Source organism: Lactuca saligna, chromosome 3, assembly GCF_052625555.1.
Source record: "Lactuca saligna cultivar CGN05327 chromosome 3, ASM5262555v1, whole genome shotgun sequence".
In the NCBI taxonomy this organism is placed as follows: domain Eukaryota; kingdom Viridiplantae; phylum Streptophyta; class Magnoliopsida; order Asterales; family Asteraceae; genus Lactuca; species Lactuca saligna.
In genome coordinates this window covers 56,871,864-56,892,012 of record NC_136419.1, presented here as the reverse complement: position 1 = coordinate 56,892,012, position 20,149 = coordinate 56,871,864, and the positions used below count along the sequence as shown (strand labels likewise).

The 20,149-nt window shown below is 35.3% G+C and overlaps 1 protein-coding gene and 1 long non-coding RNA gene across 2 annotated transcripts; both read left to right on the top strand.

The window, feature by feature from the left end:
• Positions 1-10,784: 10,784 nt before the first annotated feature.
• On the top strand, positions 10,785-14,623 carry LOC145036626 (uncharacterized). Its single transcript, XM_078985086.1, has 2 exons — positions 10,785-13,861; positions 13,986-14,623. The coding sequence occupies exons 1-2, from the start codon at positions 10,870-10,872 to the stop codon at positions 14,300-14,302; spliced, it is 3,309 nt and encodes a 1,102-aa protein (XP_078841212.1). The 5' UTR covers positions 10,785-10,869; the 3' UTR covers positions 14,303-14,623.
• Positions 14,624-14,814: 191 nt separating this feature from the next.
• LOC145036625 (uncharacterized) lies at positions 14,815-16,246 on the top strand. Its single transcript, XR_013678498.1, has 2 exons — positions 14,815-15,284; positions 16,005-16,246. It is a non-coding gene; the product is annotated as an uncharacterized LOC145036625 (long non-coding RNA).
• The last annotated feature ends 3,903 nt before the right edge of the window (positions 16,247-20,149 follow it).

Below are 20,149 nucleotides of genomic sequence, written 5' to 3'. Positions count from 1 at the left end.
AGCTTCGCGTGGATATAAAGAACGTCGAAAACGTAGCTCGTATGTGAAAGTTACGAATTTTTAAAGTTGAGTATGTAAATTGCGAAGTCTAATGCGAAATGGATGACATGGCCTCATCGCAGTCGTCCATCGCCAATCGCAGAGTACCCTTCTGATTAGCGCCACATCGCCTCGCCTTCGCCCTACGCCCCGCATACAAGATCTGAAACGCCCCACCTACCTCGCCCTTATCCGTCCAAGACCGAGTGCGAGCCAGCTGGATCCACCTGTAACCCTATCCGAGAGTACGCCCAGCGTAATCCGAGAGGCTTGGCGCCTATAAATAGCTACGAGGGCAGCCTTCATTTTCACACCATTTCTCATTCTCTCTCTAAAATCTTTCTCTCTCTAAGTGCTATAAACCCCCCTAAGCCCTAGATAAAACCCCTAGCTCCCGAGGGAAGCCCCAAGGCTCCCGGAGTCCCGAGAAAAAGAGCCTTTCGGTTTCGAAACGCTGTTCCAATTAAATTCCGATTTTCGATAAAATTCGCTGTAAGTGTGCTACGCTTACACAATTTTTAATATAGCTTTCAAATAATTATAGGAATGTTATTAGGTCCTTAAAATAATTGTTTGGGCTATTATTATGAGTTATATTGAGTGTTATTAATGCTTATATAATAATAATAATAGTCAGACTAATTAAATTGTCGCGGTTATCGTTAGACTAAACCCTAGTGTTATTGGTACTAGGTTTTATCAAAGGAAAAATCGTTTGAGAGTATCGAAGCGCTGTCTGAGTGTTGAGTCACCACCTTTCAAGTGAGTGCATAATTACTTTCAGCTTACACATAGATATGAAGTATTTTATATACATTATGTGCTATGTGTGCATATTATCTGTATACTTGCTATCTATGCTGGATGAACATTTTTATACATGTTTTTAATGATTAAAACTGTATATGTATTTTATATCTACGAAAATATTGGGGTAAAACATGGGTAGATGTATTAGTTGTTGTGTGATAAAATGAAATAATGAGAGGCCTCGTTATAGATGTTATTGATGATCTAGTCATCTAGCGGAGTGTAGATGACGACCACGGACTATTCTAGACAGTCCAGTGGAACACTAGCAGGCTCGCAACCTGTAGGTGTTTATTCGAACTGTGTGTTTATTTGAACTGTGTGCTCACCAGATGTACTCCATCCCCCACATGGTTTCCTTAAGGACATTTATTGCTGAGGAATCCCCTTAGCAGTAGTGTCCATCCCGATGATAGTCCTTAGACTAGGTCCCTTGTGTTAGATGTCTTAGGGACGTAAAGTGAGGATAACGGGAATAAGTAATCGGGTCTATTTGGTTTGATAAAATTAATAAACTTATTTATTGTGGGTTGAAAACCCTATGTGCTCACTAGGCTCCCAAGCATGACCCACTCAGTTTCTTGTATTATAGGTAGTGGTCCATGAGTATAGATGTGATGTCTTGGGATGAGAGATTAATGGATTTTAGGCCTGTAACTACATAATAAGGTAGTAAGGCCTTTGTTGTATTGTTTATACTTATGTACTGTATCAAACATGACATCCCGAGTCTTTTTAATGAAATACATTTCTATGGAAATGCTTTTGATAAATCTTTATCATAATATTGTTTTGGGATAAATTCCGCAACTCTTTTATTAAAAGATTACTCTGATTTTGAAATAAAGTATAAACAAAACCGGTCTTTTCTGGCCGTGATTTTGGGGTTGTCTTAGTTGGTCTAATTTAATAAATTATATTTTTAATTTAATTAAATGTAAACCATTTCACTATGGATTTATCAACTCTCTTTTAATTATACACTTAATTAATTTAATAAAACCATAAGGGTGCAATTTGAACTTTTTCAAAACTTAGGGTTTTAGAATTTAACATTTAAAACATTAAACTTTTTAATTAAAATTTAAATTCCAAAACTTGAGGACAAGTTTTGAAACATTTCAAATCATTAGGGTTTAGAATTTAAATATTTCAAAATCAAACCTTTTAATGAAAATTTTAAATTCCAAAACTTGAGGGCGAATTTTGAAACTTTTCAAAACACAAAGGATCAAATAGCAAAAAATTTAAATTAAACAATTAATTTAATGATTATCTAAATTTGACCTAGTCAATATTACTTGCAAGACAACTTACCAATTTAATTCAAATAATCAATTATTATCATATAAGGAAATTATCATTCAATCAAATGGTAATTTTCTTTTGCTTGGTCAAGGATATACTCAAATATATGATAAAATTTGGATATTAATGACCCAAAGCAATTAAGGCAAGTATCCTCAAGCAAAACAGCAAGAAATCCCGAAATCAGCTCTAACTGACGCTTGAACTCGCCGAGTTCCACTATGAACTCGCGGAGTTGGAGCTACTAGCCGAGTCCATAATGGAACTCGCCGAGTTCATCAGTTAGAGGCACAAAAAACGATTTTAAGGATTCAATAAATAAACAAGGCTCTGATACCACTGATGGGTTTTAGCCATAAGAACATCCTATGTGCATATACAAACCCTAATGCTTGGATCTAGGTTTCTTTATTGTACATGCAACTCATCCAAGACTTTAAACCCTAAATCTAGCATATGGTAATCAATATTAACATAAGAATGGGGTTTAGATCTTATCGTGATTGTTATGTAGCAATAACAATCTCAAATCCTCCTTGTAATGGCTTTAGAAAGCTTAGAGTCACAAGTGTCACTCCTCTAATGGCTCACAAACACCAAGAGCAAGAGGATGAAGAATGAGAAGAGAGGGGGCACCCAAAAACGTGTAGAAACCCTAAGGAAACTCTTAGCCACGTTTTTGGTGCCCTAGGGATCCTTAAATAGTGAGGCTATTAGGGTTATCTAAAAAGGAAACCCTAATTTGACTGCTTAGGCCCTAAGCAGCCCATGGACTCCCTCCTTAGAGGCCTTGGATGATTTCTAATGGGTTTCCCCATAGAATTCATCCACTCCATCCTCTATGGAGTCCATTAGCCCAATATTCAACTATGACACAATTCACAGTTCTAGTCCCTTAAGTTTAATTAATATCTTTGAGCCATAAAATTAATTCTTAATTAATTATTGACTAATATTAATTAAACAATGTGATTTCTCCTTTAATATATTATTCTCATAATATATTAATAAATCATAATTAATCCTCTATCTCCATAATTCATCCTATCAAGTTGCTTTGGTGAAGGCAACCCAATAGGACCATGCACCATCGGGTCAAGTGCATACCAAAATAGTTATGGACTTAGACACTAGTCCAACAATATATATATATATATATATATATATATATATATATATATATATATATATATATAATTTTTACCATTTTCAATATCAAATTGAGTTTCAGGCACTACATATTGAGTTTCGACCACTCCATCATATTGAGTTATAGGAACTCCTTCATCAAATTGAGATTCAAGGAATTGCAACAAAGGTTCTCCTTCTCTCCTTTCCATTTTAGCCCTACGCAGTTCTTCCTCAAAATTATCAAACATGTCTATAACTTCATTTTCCATTGGTGAGTCAAAGATTTCATCAATAAGTGACCTTCCTCCTCCACCCCCGCTTGTACCTGCAGATGATCCTCTTTTACCTCTTGCCCCAATTGGTTCTTTTCCGCCTCTACCACCACTTGTAGCTGCAGATGGTCATCTCGGAGGTCTTTCATCAGAGTTTGTTTTTTTAGGCCTACTGGGAGGCTTCTTTTCCTTAGGAGGGGGCACAATCTTTTCATTCTTGCATGTACTAGCATTGTGACCTTCTTGTAAATAGTTGTGACACTTCTTTATTTTCCCTTTACCCGAAACGGTTGGATACTTTGTTTGTTTTTCATTCTTGTGTCTTTTTCTTTTAATAGAAGGCCTTCCTGGCATCCTACGTTCTTTTGGGGGCAATAACTTATCATATGAAGTTTAAAACCATAAATTGCTTCCATTTAAGGGGACAATGGAAGTGCTATAAGCCAATTGATACTTTTCCTTCTTGAACCAATCACTTACATAGTCAAGAAGATTTTGATGGGTATGGTTTATAGCTGCGCATGCATGTACACATGGAAGGCCAGACAACACCCATCGTCTACATGTGCATGCTCAACCTTCCAAGTCTACCATATATCCTTCATAACCATTTCTAACCTCCAATAGAGACACACTTGGGATAACAATCCAATTCCTAGCAAATATGTAAAGCTAGTATAATATTTTTAAAATTTATTATAGAACAATCGAATTTGGAAAACAATCCACATCTCATGTTTTTGTGCCATTTTCTCATCTTTTTAAGTATGTTTGGAGTAACAATAGTTTTCCATGAATTTGTATTCCTTATCATTGCATCAAACCTCTCCATCACATGAAGTCTAATCTCTTTTAACATAGTTATCAAAGGTTTTCCCCTAGCACCAATTATTGAAGAGTTAAAAGACTCAAACATTCCATTTTCTACAACCTCACATGCCCTATCTGTTTCAAAATAGGCCCTACACCATGTTTTAGGATTTCTTTTCATGAGATCGTCATATGCATCATTGTTCAACTCTTTCATCTTTTCCATACTGTTTTTGAACTCTTGATTTATTATGGACTTTGTAGGTTGCCAAAATAAGGTTTTATAAATCTCTCCACTGAAACGCTTGTAAAAATTGGCACAAATATGATGGGCACATTGTCGGTGCTCAGCATGTGGCATCACCTCCTTTACGGCTTCAAGAAGACCCTGCATTTAAATATGTCATACAATTTTAAAAAGTCTCAAACAAATATCAACAGGTGTTGTTATGACTTAGGGGTTGTTTTGTCATTTCAAATATGTCAAAGTTTGTTAAAAAGGTGTCAAAAATGTCAATAGGGGCTATTTTCACATAAGGGTTGTTTTGCTATTTTAAATATGTCAAAATTTGTTAAAAATGTCCAAAAAGTGTCAATAGGGGCTGTTTTGACATAAGGTTGTTAACATATATCCATATTGGTCAAAATAAGCATTACTAGGTAGAAAATTACCTTATGTTGATCTGATATTAAAGTAAGTCCATTTCCTTGAACTGTTTTAATATTTGATTGTAGTAATTCAATGAACCACTTCCAATTATCTTTATTTTCTACATTTACAACCGCCCATGCAATAGGGTAAATTTGGTTGTTTCCGTCTCTACAAATAGCAGCTAGCAACTCTCCTTTAACTTTCCCTTTCAAGAAACATCCATCTAAATCAATCACCTTACGACATCCTTTCAACCATCCTTCTTTTAAAGCCTTCAAACAAATGTAGATTCTTTTGAAATATTTTGCATCCGGATTGACATCAACTCCAATTTCAACAGTACTTCCTGGGTTTGATCTCAAAACTTCATTACCGTAATCCCATATTCTAGCATAATGATCAGTTAACTTGCCCTCAATTAGTGTAAATGCTAATATCCTTGCCCTTTCACACTAACCTTTGCTAAGCTTTAAAGAATATCTTTGTAAAAAATCAGCTTTCATTTCTTTGACTTTCGTTTTGGGATTGCGAATTAGGTCGCTAAGGTAATGGTTAGCAATCCAACTTGGAGTTATCAATGACCCAAGGCTGTATTTTTGTGCACAAACATGTTTCTTTTCCAAAGATTTCACTTGCCAAGTTAGTTCATTTCCCATCCAATACGCCCAACATCTAAATGGACACTTATTCTCATCATTTTTTTGGCACAACGTACTAATATCCTAGAACGATCACACTTGGAAAACCTCAATTGGTATCCATTAGCCACTGCATAATTTGTTAGACAAAGCTTGAACTGTTCCGGGCTTTCGTATTTTTCCACCAGGTGTGGTTCCATTCTGTTCCAAGGGATCCTAGGGTTGTGTACAAGAAATTGGCCACCAATTTCTTGATCTTTATGCTCTCCTTTGTCATATTCTTCATCTGAATGGGTCAATTCAACATCATCAGATGATTTTTTCAGGGAACTCCACTTCACCCTGTACCAAGTCATTCAAAAAAGGATCCCATATTGTTTTGTCCATTGAAGAAGGAACATATTTTTCTTCATCAGACTCGTCGTCTATTCCATTCACACCCTCTGTATAAACTTCACATAATACATTTGAAGTTGAAGTCATGGTTTTTGGTTAAAGCTTCCTTGAAGAATCAATGGAAACAACAAAAATAAGAACTAGGGGTAAAAGACGGGTTGATGTTCTGATTAAGAGAAATAGAAGAATGATCGATTACCTTTTTTCGTGTGATTGAGTAGAAAGTTTCCCACCACTTCAAAGAAGCTTTCCCTCGTGTACGTAGCTTTCCCTTTTGGTTTTTACAGAAGGACCGATATCAAGTTAAAAGAGAATGAAGGTAATCCACGTAGACTAATAAGAACAGGTAACCTAGGGTTACCGGATAAATGAGATAGATTACACAGTTTCTGAAATAATAATGGTTAAATGGTACCAATTGATAATATATGGGTTTTTTTAAGCGTTAGTGTATAATACATTGGGTTTTTGTGAGGTTTTCCCATATATATATATATATATATATATATATATATATATATACACACACACACACACACACACACTCGGTTAAAACTCGTAGAACCCACGGGTGTTAATTTTAAATAGAATTATAAAAAAAATTGATTATATAATAAAATAATATACCATTAATTTAAAAAAACTTATGAATTGCAATTTTATATCTTTTTAAGAACTTTGTAATCTGTAATTATTTAATTACACATGTAAGTCCTCGTATTATATAAAAGTCATGAGTTTGTATAATGCAACATATTATCAGTTTTGGAGGTTTTTTTATATTAAATAAATGGAAGTTGTGACGCACTCACAAAACAAGAGCATAGGCTGTAAAAAAAATATTTATTGTTATTAAACTCTTACTTTTGATGCATGATTTTTGGGAAGAAAAAATGTTTTGTCGACTAAAACGTCACTTTTTTCATTGTAACTTATCACCCCACCAAATCTTCAACTTCACTATCTCAATCACTCTTCATTTTCATTCCACGGTAGAGAAAAAAACACTCATTCATTATTCGAAATCTCAATGACTAATAAAATATTTGCAACATTTTTTTATTAATTTACAAATATACTATTGGTATCGGGCAACAAATGAGCATAGGGGAACAAATGGGATAAAATGTAAATAATGTTGAAATAATAAAATACATGTAAGAAATATAAAATGATGATTTTTGACAAACGAATCAAAGTAGATTGCTATTTATTGCATGATATGATTTGGTGTTTTTTTTTTTATTCTTACTTTTCTTATTTTTTTACTGTTGGTATAGGGGTAACAAATGACATAATTTGTAAATAACACTGAAAATAAGAAAATATATGTAGGAAGTATAAAATGATGATTTTGATAAACCAACAAAAATACATTACTATTTCTTGTCTGATTTGACTTAGTACTTTTTTTTCCCAAGAATGACACTACTTTGATGAAATGTTGAACATTATGTGCAGGTAATTCTATATGACTAAAAGTGGGCGGTACCTGCAACAAAATGTGCAAAAAGGAGGCTAACAAACAAGGAGATGAATTGTTGAATTAATGAAGGAAAATGTCACTGGGAAAACGGACCACTCTTCACTGTTTTGGTCATATCTCAAGCGCTGGAGCTCCGATTGACTTGATTCAAGAAGTTTCGGAAACTAAAAACAATTTACCACAACTTTCATCTTTTTGTGCTTTTATTGATTCTACGGTTTTCATCACCGGAACATGCTCGAAAGATGAAGGACATGGATTAGGCGTCAAAGATGCCTCCTAGGTCGTCTATCCATTTTAGGCCATTTTCAAGTGAAAATCAAGTACGAAAGAAGACATCTAAAATGTCCCGAAGGACGCCCAGACGTCTGACACAATGTCTAAGATGCCTACAGGGACGTCGACGTGGAAAATTGATCATAAAATATATTTTTCAACACCTATTTAAAGGAGATTTAACCCTAATCAATGGAGGACTTCTCTCTTGGTATTTCCACAGTTTTGGAGGCTTCCAAACACACTCAAACCTTCTCCAAACACGTTCCTAATCATCAATTTTCGAATCAAAGTTGTGAAACCATCAAATTCGCTATCCTTCAACGTTTGAAGATCGTTCAACCGACGGATCCACATCAATTCCATCAAGCTCCAGATTTGATTACTTCATCCCCAAGGTTTCATCGTTCCAAAGTTGATTGATCATTAAACTTCATTGGTTTTATGATTTCAAGTTGGTCTGTGAGTTTTACTATAAATTCCATTGTTTTTATTGAAGTTGTGTGTTTTGTTAATCGTAGGGAAGGCTAAATCACCTAGGTTACTTCCGGGAATGTTGTAGGATGCTAGGATGAACATGTTTTGATTATTACTTTTATTCTAGTTAAATTTAGTTATTGTTTCATGCTTAAAGTTCTGATTTTTATTTATAGTAATTGAAGTTGGATTTTCTTATTATGTGATATTGCAACTAAGATGGTGTATTGTTAATTCACTACTCATTTTGAATTCAAGTAGTTTAGGAACTAAGATGATCGGTTGAATCCACATACACTATTTCAAACTTGTATTATTATATGTTCAACATTCTAATAGGTAATCGTAAGACACATTATCGCCAAACCACTAATTGTTCCTAATCCAATTAGACATAAGGAGTAAGACAATTAGTTGAACCAATATTATGTGTGCCCAAAATTATTTATTCCATGTGAGTGAACCTTAATTATGTCTAGGTAATTAAATTGGAATATAAGGGCAGAAAAATGTATTTGTCAAACCATCTGAACAATTGAACCGGAACTACCATATTTTCTTATTCATAATATTTGTTTTAACAACCTTTTGCAATATAAAGTTTCTAGCTGTTTAGTTTAGTTTTAGTTTAATTTGATTTTGTAACAATTACAAGCATTAGTTCTTTCTTTATGACTATTTTTAACACAAGGTTTGACCATAATCTCCTCGTAGATTCGACCCTTACTTACCCTAGCTATCTAGTGTGTGTGTGATTTATTTTTGACCGAGACAGTAACTTTGATCACTTACGTTTGTGGTGCCCTAATAAAAAAAGTAAAAAACACATATCGTCATTTTTAGATACTCACAAGTCATGCACAAAGAACACATCCGCTTTGTATGAATGTTTTCAATTTTCAATTTTATTTGGATGTTAATGACTTTATGAATTTATGCTGAAAACCTCTTTTTTGATGTTAATTGCTTTAATCACTTTATGACTTTATGTTGAAATAATCTCATTTTTAATGCGTTGCTTATTTATTAAACGAGTTATATGGGTTGACTTCGACCCACTAACTTGTGAACCTGTAAACCCATATACTAAAACGGGTTATATGGGTTGCGTTGGGTTGAGGTTTCCAACCCACCAACCTATGGCCCACCATCCTGCTAACCTATATATTATATGGGTTGGATTGAGTTTATGCTTTTTGACCTGCCAACCTGAACCCAACCTGATTGCCAGGCCTAGTTACGACTCAATTGACATGATGTGAGTTTAAATGTTTATATATGATGATTTAAGAGATTCATGATTGTTACAACTCAATTGACATCATGTGAGTTTAAATGAGATAAATGGATCCCCAAGAGTTGATATCATTAGAACTTGTTTTGTTTCTCTCTCTACAAGTTTTGTCTTTAGAAAAATCCTAAAAAAATAGAAGTTGCATCATTTTCACAATATATGCATCAAAAAGCCATTTTATGAAAAGTTTGATTTCAGAAAACAACTACACAATTTGATCAATTTGGTGGGTACATTTGTTTTTAGAATGAAACTTTATTTAGAATCACTTGGAAAACAAAATTAAATATGTCTAACAATTTGATTGTAGTTATAGTGCACTCCTATTTCCATCAAAAAATCTGTTTTGTTACTAAAATGTGAAGATAAGGACACTAGGAAAAAGAATTGATCAAGAAATGTGACGTGCAGAGGAATTCTAAAGATTTGCGTAAACTAATCAGTTGTGGAAAAGATGAGAAAAAAACAATAATATAATTGTATTTCATATTTTATTTAATTATCTTCATTTTTAAGTTTATGCAAGTATGAGACGTTTAAAGGATGAACAGATGCAATAAATCCATGAAACAATAAGAACCATCAGCTTTCATTTAATAATCTTCATATTTATCTTCTTGTCGCTTATTCACACTTTCAAGGAAAATGGGAAAATATTATTTTACCTTGTTCATTTGTTTTTAAGATTCTTTTAAAGGGGACTTACGTCTCCATCTCCATTGACTCATTGACACAGTTAATTTGAAGTGACAATCATCTATATAATAATCAGTCATCATTTACAGAATTGATTATGAAGCAAAACACACTTTTAGTGAAACATCTATTAAAGCATTAACTGAAAAACAAAAATAAATACGTCTAGATAATCAAGTTATATAAGTTGAATTATTACACTGTTAAATACAACAATAACATGTAATAACTCATGTTGTCTTTTTATAATCCTGGCGCCTTGATATATTTCGGTTTACAAAGAATTTCATTGTTCAATGAAAAAAGATTAATGTCATGTAATATACAATTCATGAAATATACAATCCAAATTGTCAAGCACTCCTTTGTGGAAAAATATGCCACTGACTTCTGACAATACACTCCTTTGTGGATAAGTACGACACTGGCGGCTAACAATACTTTCCTTTGTTGAAAAATATGACATTGCCCAATTTTCCTTTTCGAGTATGTGAAAAAGAAAACAAGAGAAAAAGGTAGCTCAAGTATAAATTAGGATATGTAAACCATCCTTTTTTAGTAAAAGTAACACAGCAAAGCAAATAATGTTGTCTTCAAACTTCTTGTTTTTCTCGGTAACTCTACTAATCATCACACTCTCCCTCATACCGAATTTTGCTTCTGCTACTTTGGAGGAAGCCAATGGTCTTCTCAAATGGAAAGAAAACCTTGAAATTCCACACAACTCCTTGCTCTCTTCATGGATTCCATTCCCTATGAATTCCATGACATCATTTCCATGCACTTCTTGGTTTGGAGTAGGTTGCAATGCTGTTGGGAGCATTCAGAGGTTGAACCTCAGTTCATCAGGCTTAAAAGGTACACTCCACCAATTTCCATTCTCTTTGCTACACAATCTTACGCATTTTGATCTCTATGAGAATAACTTCTTTGGCACCATCCCACCAGAAATCAGACTCTTGTCCAAACTTGTATATCTTGATTTTTCATTGAATATGTTTTCTGGAGTAATTCCACCTGAAATAGGAAACCTGCACCAGCTGACCAACTTGTACCTAGACTCGAACAATATATCTAGCTCAATTCCTTCATCATTTGGTGATTTGACATCTTTGAATACCCTTTATTTGTACAAAAATCTTCTATCTGGTCCCATTCCTATTGAACTTGGCAATTTGAAGTCTCTCACTCATCTTGCGGTATACAAAAATCAACTTAGTGGTTCTATTCCTTCATCACTAGGAAACCTCAGCAACCTACAGTCTCTACACCTCTATGAGAATAGATTATCTGGTCCCATTCCTATTGAACTTGGGAATTTGAAATCTCTCACTCATCTTGTGGTATACAAAAATCAACTTAGTGGTTCTATTCCTTCATCACTAGGAAACCTGAGCAACCTACAGTCTCTACGCTTCTATGAGAATAGATTATCTGGTCCCATTCCTATCGAACTTGGCAATTTGAAGTCTCTCACTCATCTTGTGATATACAAAAATCAACTTAGTGGTTCTATTCCTTCATCATTGGGTGGTTTGACATCTCTGAATATTCTTTTTTTGTATAAAAACCAACTCTCTGGTCCCATTCCTATTGGACTTGGGAATTTGAAGTCTCTCAATTCAATTTCCATGAGCTACAATCAACTTAGTGGTTCCATTCCTTCATCACTAGGAAACCTGAGCAACCTACAGTCTCTACGCCTCCATGAGAATAGATTATCTGGACCCATTCCTATTGAACTTGGGAATTTGAAGTCTCTCGCTAATCTTCAGGTTGGCAAAAATCAACTTAGTGGTTCTATTCCTTCATCACTAACAAACTTAAGCAAGCTACAGACATTGTACCTTAAAGGGAATAAATTATCGGGTATCATTCCTATTGAACTTGGGAATTTGAAGTCTCTCACTGATCTTATATTGAGCGACAATGATCTGACTGGCTCTATTCCTTCATTGCTAGCAAACCTGAGCAACCTACAATATCTGTACCTCAAATACAATAAATTATCAGGTGCCATTCCTATTGAATTTGGGAATTTGAAGTCTCTTGAAGAATTGGTGGTGAGCGGCAATCAACTTAGTGGTTCTATTCCATCATCACTAGCAAACATGAGCAACCTAAAGACTATGTACCTCCACGAGAATAAATTATCTGGTCCAATTCCTGTTGAACTTGGAAATATGAAGTCCCTGACTCAGCTTATGGCGAACCACAATCAACTTAGTGGTTCTATTCCTTCCGAGTTTACGAATTCAACTCAACTACGAAGGCTTAATCTGTCTTCAAATAATTTGGTTGGTGAGATCCCAAAAGCATTTGAGAAGATGAAAAGTATGTTATATTTGTACATTTCTGATAACCAACTGTCAGGTAATATACCTCTGGAGCTCGGGTCATTCCGTGAACTCCTTGAACTAGATCTATCCACAAATAGATTGAATGGGTCGATACCCAAAAGCATTGGTAATTGGGCACACATCCATCACTTGAATCTTAGTAATAACCAGCTTAGTGAGAAAATTCCAGGTGAGATTGGTAAATTAGTTCAACTTACGGAACTTGATTTATCTCAGAATTTTCTCACAAAAGATATACCATCTGAAGTTCAAAGTTTGCAAAATGTACAAAAATTGGATCTTTCTCACAATAGACTATCTGGTTCTATTCCTGAAGCTTTCACAAGTTTGCCTCTTGGGATTGATATCAACCTTTCTTACAATGAGCTCTCAGGTCCGGTTCCCGCTAACGCCAACTTTGTGAATGCGTCCCTACAAGGCAATCCAGGTTTGTGTGGAAATGTTACGGGAGTGGAACTTTGTGCAAGTCAAATCCTGAAGAAGAAAAATGATCCCTTTCATCATCAGCTCATCCTACTAATTATGCTCCCTCTTATCGGGGCAACTTTACTTGGTTTATTCATGTGTGGCCTCATTGCTTATCGAAAACAAAAGAGACATTCTCTACAGAAACCATTGGATAATGAAGGTGGTGATTACTTCTCCATAACAACTTTTGATGGAGGAGTAGTGTATGATGACATCTTGAAAGCAACGGACAATTTTGATGAAGTATATGCTATTGGAACCGGAGGATATGGGACTGTGTACAAAGCTGAGCTACAGCCTAACAATGTGGTAGCTGTCAAGAAACTTCACTCATCATCTGAGAATGTTGATCATAATGGATTCCTTAATGAGGTACGAACATTAACGAACATAAGGCATCGAAACATAGTGAAACTCTATGGATATTGCTCCCATCCCCATCACTCATTTTTGATTTATGAATACCTTGAAAAGGGAAGCCTTGGATCAATCTTAAAAAGTGATGTCTTAGCAAAAGAATTGGATTGGTTGAAAAGGGTCAATATTGTAAAGGCTGTTGCTAATGGTTTGGCTTATATGCATCACGACTGCTCACCTCCTATAATTCATAGAGACATTTCCATCAACAACATCCTTCTTGATTCTGATTATGAGGCACATATATCTGATTTCGGCACGTCCAAGCTTTTAAAGCTAGACTCATCAAACTGGACGACAATTGCAGGCACCTATGGATATATCGCGCCAGGTAACGTAATCTTGTGATTTTAGTTCTACATCTTAAGTTTTGTAATATATATAAGTATATATGTTAGAATCTTGTGAGGTTGATATACCTTTTTTGTTTTTATCTTATGTTTCTTGGGATGTAGAGCTTGCTTATACAATGGTGGCATCTGAGAAATGTGATGTGTATAGCTTTGGAGTTGTTGCACTAGAAGTGGTGATGGGAAAACATCCTGGAGAACTGATAACATCTTTACCAACATTGTCTGCTGATTATTTGGTGTTAGCAAATGTGGGAGATAGCCGGATACCTCCTCCGTCATCCCAAATTGAGAAACAAGTTAAGTCGGTGTTGACTCTCACAAGAGCATGTTTGAACTCAAATCCACATGAAAGGCCAACAATGCACCAAGCTTCAAATCTGTTAATTAGAATCTGCTTTGAATTGACATCTTCAGCTTGATAAAGTGTACATTCGATGTTCTTAATTTTTCTGTAGTTTCTTATGATGCTCCTGACTATATGTATACAATTGAATGCCAAGGATGATTGCAATCCTTCTACTCAATACAGGAAAAAAGTGTTAGCTACACAAGTTTTGCCTTTATTTCGAGGTGAAATTTTGAAGTGGAAAAGTAATATACAAGGTTTCTACAAAGAGATCAACAAGTCATTAGTTAACCCTAACAAACATGATTAAAATCAGCATATACAAATTACCATTGCCATAAATGTAAAACATTTTTCCCCTGCCATTGGCCTAATGTTTAAGCAGGTTAGTAATCAGGGTCTTTCTTATCTTAAACATTTACTTGAAAAATATGACATACAAGTGCTATATATCATCTTATTTTGTTACATTCCTAACAAAGAACAAATCAAGACTCATTAATGCAAGTATAAAAGCTTCATCATCTGAACCTCCCTTGCATGTCTACTGGGAGTAGCGAAATGGCAGCCGTAGTTATATGGATTCTCAATCGATCATGGAAGAATTTGCAAACTATTTGTCATGTGTGACTATTGTTACTGGAATCTTGAAAGAACTAAAACAAGGGCTATTAATGTTGATAGACATCATAATTTTCCAGAGACATGATATCTAATGTTGACCAACTTTTCTGATGACATCATAGCGAGATTAACTAGTTATATTGGGCCCGGCTCAGTACCTAGGCAACTTGGGCTTAGGCCCAGAGCAGGAAATTTATGGGGGCATCCAGCTATGGTTCTTTTACATATAAAGTGGCCCAAAAAATAGCCCCATATCTTGTGATCTCTCCGGACGTGAGAAAGGAGGGCAAGAAAACCTTAGGCGCCAGACAATCATCGAGCGTTCATCAATGGCGTATAGAAAATCCAAACGTCCGGCGCTTTGAAACATGTTGTTATCGATTGGAGAATTTGATGCCCTAGAATCACCTTATGTCTCTGATAAATAAAGAGTAAGAATCGATTTCTGAATTTTTCATATTCAGTCGATAATATATAGCTCCCAAGTTTCAATTCAATCTTTAACTTATTCTGATTCTCTGATTTCTAGTTTCTAAACATTCCAATTTCTTTATTTTTCAAGTTATGTTTTCTAATATCTGATTTCTCTATGGTTAAAGATCGTGATTCAACTTGCAAGCATTCTAGGTCCAAGATACATTGTTATGATACAACGACTCTTATTTGGGTGTGATTCTGATCTAGATGAGTTCAATTTCCCTTATTCCGATTTCCTTTTCTTGTTCTCATTCTAGTTTTTGAAGTGATTTATCTTTAGTGTTTTTGCTTTTTGTTTCAGAAATAAAATTGATTCTTGTTGGTTGTTGTAATGAATGGCTTGTTCAAGTTTTACTAGACTCGATTTTTCTCTATTTTAGTTCAAATTTTGTTTATTTAGGTTTGATTCAGAAATCTACTTTATTCTTATCTATTTTATTTTTTTCTCTATTTTATTACAGCAAAAAAGAGTCAATTTCTGAAAGATCTATTGGATTTTTATATCTGACTTCTCTTTAGTTTGAGATTGAAATCTGTTGATTTGTATCTGATTTTTGAAATGGTTTGCTTCAGCCTTCGTGTAAAATTTGTGACCATTTGTTATCTATTGTTTGCTTCTGCTATATCTGTAAAATTTGTAAAATTTGTGCCTACTCTCCTTACACGTCTTCCAGTGAATACACTCTCAAAACACAGTTATTGAAGATACAAATGAAGGTGATGAAACATAAGAAGTCTATCTCGATAGGGAAAAAGCGTATGCTGATGCTTTATCCAACACTGGTGAAGCTTTTAAAGAAAAAGATTTGGTTATGCTTGTAATTGCAGGTATTCCTTGTAATGCATGTCATGTAGGAAAATCCTCTAAACTTTCTTTGCCTTTATCGAATTTAAAAGTTCTTGCATTTTTGATTTATTTTTCTGTGATGTATGCGACCTTCTCCCATTACCTCCTCTGTTGGACATAACTATTTCCTACTTTGTGTTGATCATTTTACTCGTTACATGGGGTTTTTCTCTTTAAAACATAAATATGATGTGTTTGCTCACTTTAAACACTTCGTAGCTATGGTTGAATGATATTTTAACACAAAACTTAAATTTGTCCAAATTGATTGGGGTGGAGAATTTTGAAACCTTGCTAATTTCTTTTCTACACTCGACATTACTCATAGATGTTCATGTCCTCATACGATTGAGCAAAATGGCTTTGTTGAACATCGTTATCGACACGTTGTGGAAACATGACTCACTTTGCTTGCTCAATCCGGTGTTCCATCTCGTTTTTGGCACTTTTCTTATGACACTGTTGTTTACCTAGTCAATCACATGCCATCCGGTAACGCATCCAATATGTTTGCTCTTGAACAAACCTTCTCTCACAAACTCGATTTTTCATTCTTGTGTGTTTTTGGTGGTTTGTCTTATCCTCATATTTGTCCATATAAAACACAAAATGGATTTTCGTTCCCTTCCATGTGTGTTTCTCGGTTACAGTCCCGATCACCATGGTCACCGGTGTCTCGATCTTACTATTGATCACATGTACACTGCCCGTCATGGTCGTTTTGTTGAACAAAACTTCCCCTTTCAACAAACCGATCCTCCATCTGTGACACCTACACCTTCCGACCCATATCCAGTTATGCTACACCCATCCGAAACTATCCCTAAAACTTTAACCGACAATCTACCGGTTACTGACACCACACCAAACAACCCAACTTCTTCTAATGACACCCCACCCACAAGCCCATCTACATCTACTGCTCTTAATACCACATCACATGTAACTCCACCTGCTACCTCCACTGATACTTCTCATAATCATCAACTGCCTCCTGGAGTTTGACCATCCAGTCTTCGCCTAAATCCTAAACCACGAGTTCCATTCGACCCATATGCCTTCGCCACCCACACTGACTTCTCTACTTTCGAAACAACAACCTTTTTCGATTCCAACAAATCATCAAAATGGCAAGTTTCCATGAATGAATAATATCATGTGCTAATACACAATAAAAAATGGTCTCTTGTTCCACCTATTCCGGATACGAATGTAGTTGATTGCAAATGGGTGTACAAACTAAAAACATATCAAACCGGGAAAATCACTTGGTACAAAGCACGTCTTGTTGCAAAAGGGTTCAATCGACGATCAAGTAATGACTACACTGAAACATCTAGTCATGCTGTAAAATCTACTACTATTCGTACAATGATTTCTCTTTGCTGTTACGCAGAAATGGGCTCTACGACAATCGGATGTTTAAGATGCCTTCTTGCATGCAAAACTCCAAGAGACTGTTTACTTATGACACCCACCTGGTTTTGTTGATCCCCTAAAGCCTCATAATCTATGCTTGCTTCATAAATCTCTATATGGGCTCAAACAGGCGCCCCGTGCGTGGTGTCATCGATTAAAAAAGGATGTACAAGCTCTCGGCTTTCGTTGCTCAAAGACCGACCCCTCTCTTTTCTTTTATTCATCTATGCTTGCATCATAAATCTTTGTACGGACTCAAACAAGCGCCCGGTGAGTGGTTTCATCGATTAACAAAGGATGTACAAGCTCTTGGCTTTCGTTGCTCAAAGTTCGACCCCTCTCTTTTCTTTTATTCATCTAAGGGCACCAACTTGTATATGCTAGTTTATTTTGATGATATTATACTCACCGGTAACAAATCTGCTACCATCAATCATATCATTAAAAAGCTGAGTCAAACCTTTACAATTCAAGATTTGGGAACTCTTTCATATTTTTAGGCAGTGAAGTGGTTCACAAAAACCCTGACATTATTTTATCTCAAAAGAAATATATTTTAGAATTACTTCAGTGGGCAAATCTATCTCATGCTAAACCGGTATCATCTCCGATTACTACCACTGCAAATTTGTACCTCGGTGACAATCCCTTATGCAATGACCCATTTAAATAATGTCAACAAGGTTTGCCAATTCATGCATTCTCCTACTACAAATCATTGGTCTACAGTTAAAAGGATTCTTCATTATCTTCAAGGAACATCCGACTATGGTGTTCTCATCAAACAGAACACAGGGTTTGTCCTTCATGTATCCACCGATTCTCATGCTCCTTCCTTGAGTGCTTTTTCAGATACTAACTGGGCTCGTTGCCTGAATAAGCGTCAATTCACTGGGGGTATGCCATTTATCTTGGCAACAATCTCATATCTTGGTCGGCCAAAAAACAATCTCTAGGTCATCAATGAAATCAAAGTACAAAGTCGTAGCTGACATTGTAGCTGAACTCACTTGGCTTGAAGCTCTTCTCCAGGAGCTCAAAGTTTCTATGACATCTGTCCCGGTATTGTGGTGTGATAATTTGGGTGCTACATACTTATCAACAAATCCAATCTTTCATGTTCGGAAGAAACATGTTGAGGTTAATTTCCATTTTGTCAGAGAAAAGGTAGGTCTACAGAAACTCTCAGTACAATTCATTTCAACACATGATCACATTGCATATATTTTTATAAAGCCATTGTCATCCCAACGGCTTGCTGGGTAAAGATCCAAGCTACAGGTCGCTCCCTAGCCTTAGCTTGCGGGGGACTATTAGACAATTATAAAATACTTTAGCATTATAGGGATGCAAAGTGTACTTGTATGATCTATATATACTCCTTAAGTACGTGATTATTGATATAATACAATACACAACATTTGACCAAGTTTGTCTCAGACATATGGGAACCATTACTTTTTTGCATATTATATTGTGTGAATAAACATATTTTTGGATACCGTTATGGTACTTATTTCCTAAAAATATTCTTTGTTTTCTAGTATTCTATGAAATCACAACACTACACTATGAACAAACCATACAACTAATCAACATTTAATTCAAAATAAAATTAAAAAAATCATTCAGGCATCTAACGGTTAATATGTATTAATCTTTTCTTAAAACAACCATGTGTAAAGGAACATAAGTTGAACATAAATGGAGTGTTGTAATTCGATGGTAAAAAGCAAGCAAATGATTTCGTAGCGATTTCTGATAGATTCAAAACGAATTTGTGTTGTCTATAAAGGATTCAAATGATTTGGTTTGTGTTTCTGTACTTGGAAATTGATGCTGCTGAAAGGAAGGTGGAGGACTGTGGAAGTGGTATGTGGCATGAAAAGTAAACAGGGAGCTATGAAAATCGATGAGGAGAGTAATATGTTTGTGAGCATTGATGAAGGAGTAGCACGTTTAGTTGGCTAGGGTCGTGTTGGATGAAGTGAAGGAATGGAATTTGGGTTTCGTAAAATGGTGAAATGTAATTGTTTTTAGGGAAATCAACTAAACTTAACTAACCTATCTTTCGTTCCATTATAAAAAACAAAACACAAAAAAATTTCATTTAGGTTGTCTGGAGTACTCCTCACGAACTACAAACCACTTCAAGCTTCATCTTGTTCCACCTGGCCATCTTCTTCTTCAACAATAGCTGGTGTACAGAGTACATACCACAAACCAATTTGTAGGAAACGCAGAGGGTAGAAGAAAGCACATTGGTTATTGTGGCTAGTGCTCCCCACTACATTCAAGGACGATCACGACTCACCATGGACCACTGAGGTAGTGTTCACCTTTGTGATAGGTTGGAGAACCACGATCCATCGTAAAGATTACTAAGGAGAACCTTATTAACAAAAATAACCAACTTTTTTCAATTTATATAAATTAACCATTTTCTCTGGATTATAAATAATCAATTCCCACTTTTCATAGTTTCTCTTGGTGGCTCTGATGATACAAGTTGATCAAGCTCTAGGATGTTGTTACAAATTCAAGTTTGGCCCT

What these genes read in the sequence shown, in the direction of transcription:
- LOC145036626 (XM_078985086.1), top strand. Translation starts at nt 10,870, where the DNA reads ATGTTGTCTTCAAACTTCTTGTTTTTCTCGGTAACTCTACTAATCATC. An exon ending in CTATGGATATATCGCGCCAG is followed by an intron (nt 13,862 to 13,985) that starts GTAACGTAATCT and finishes CTTGGGATGTAG; the next exon opens with AGCTTGCTTATACAATGGTG.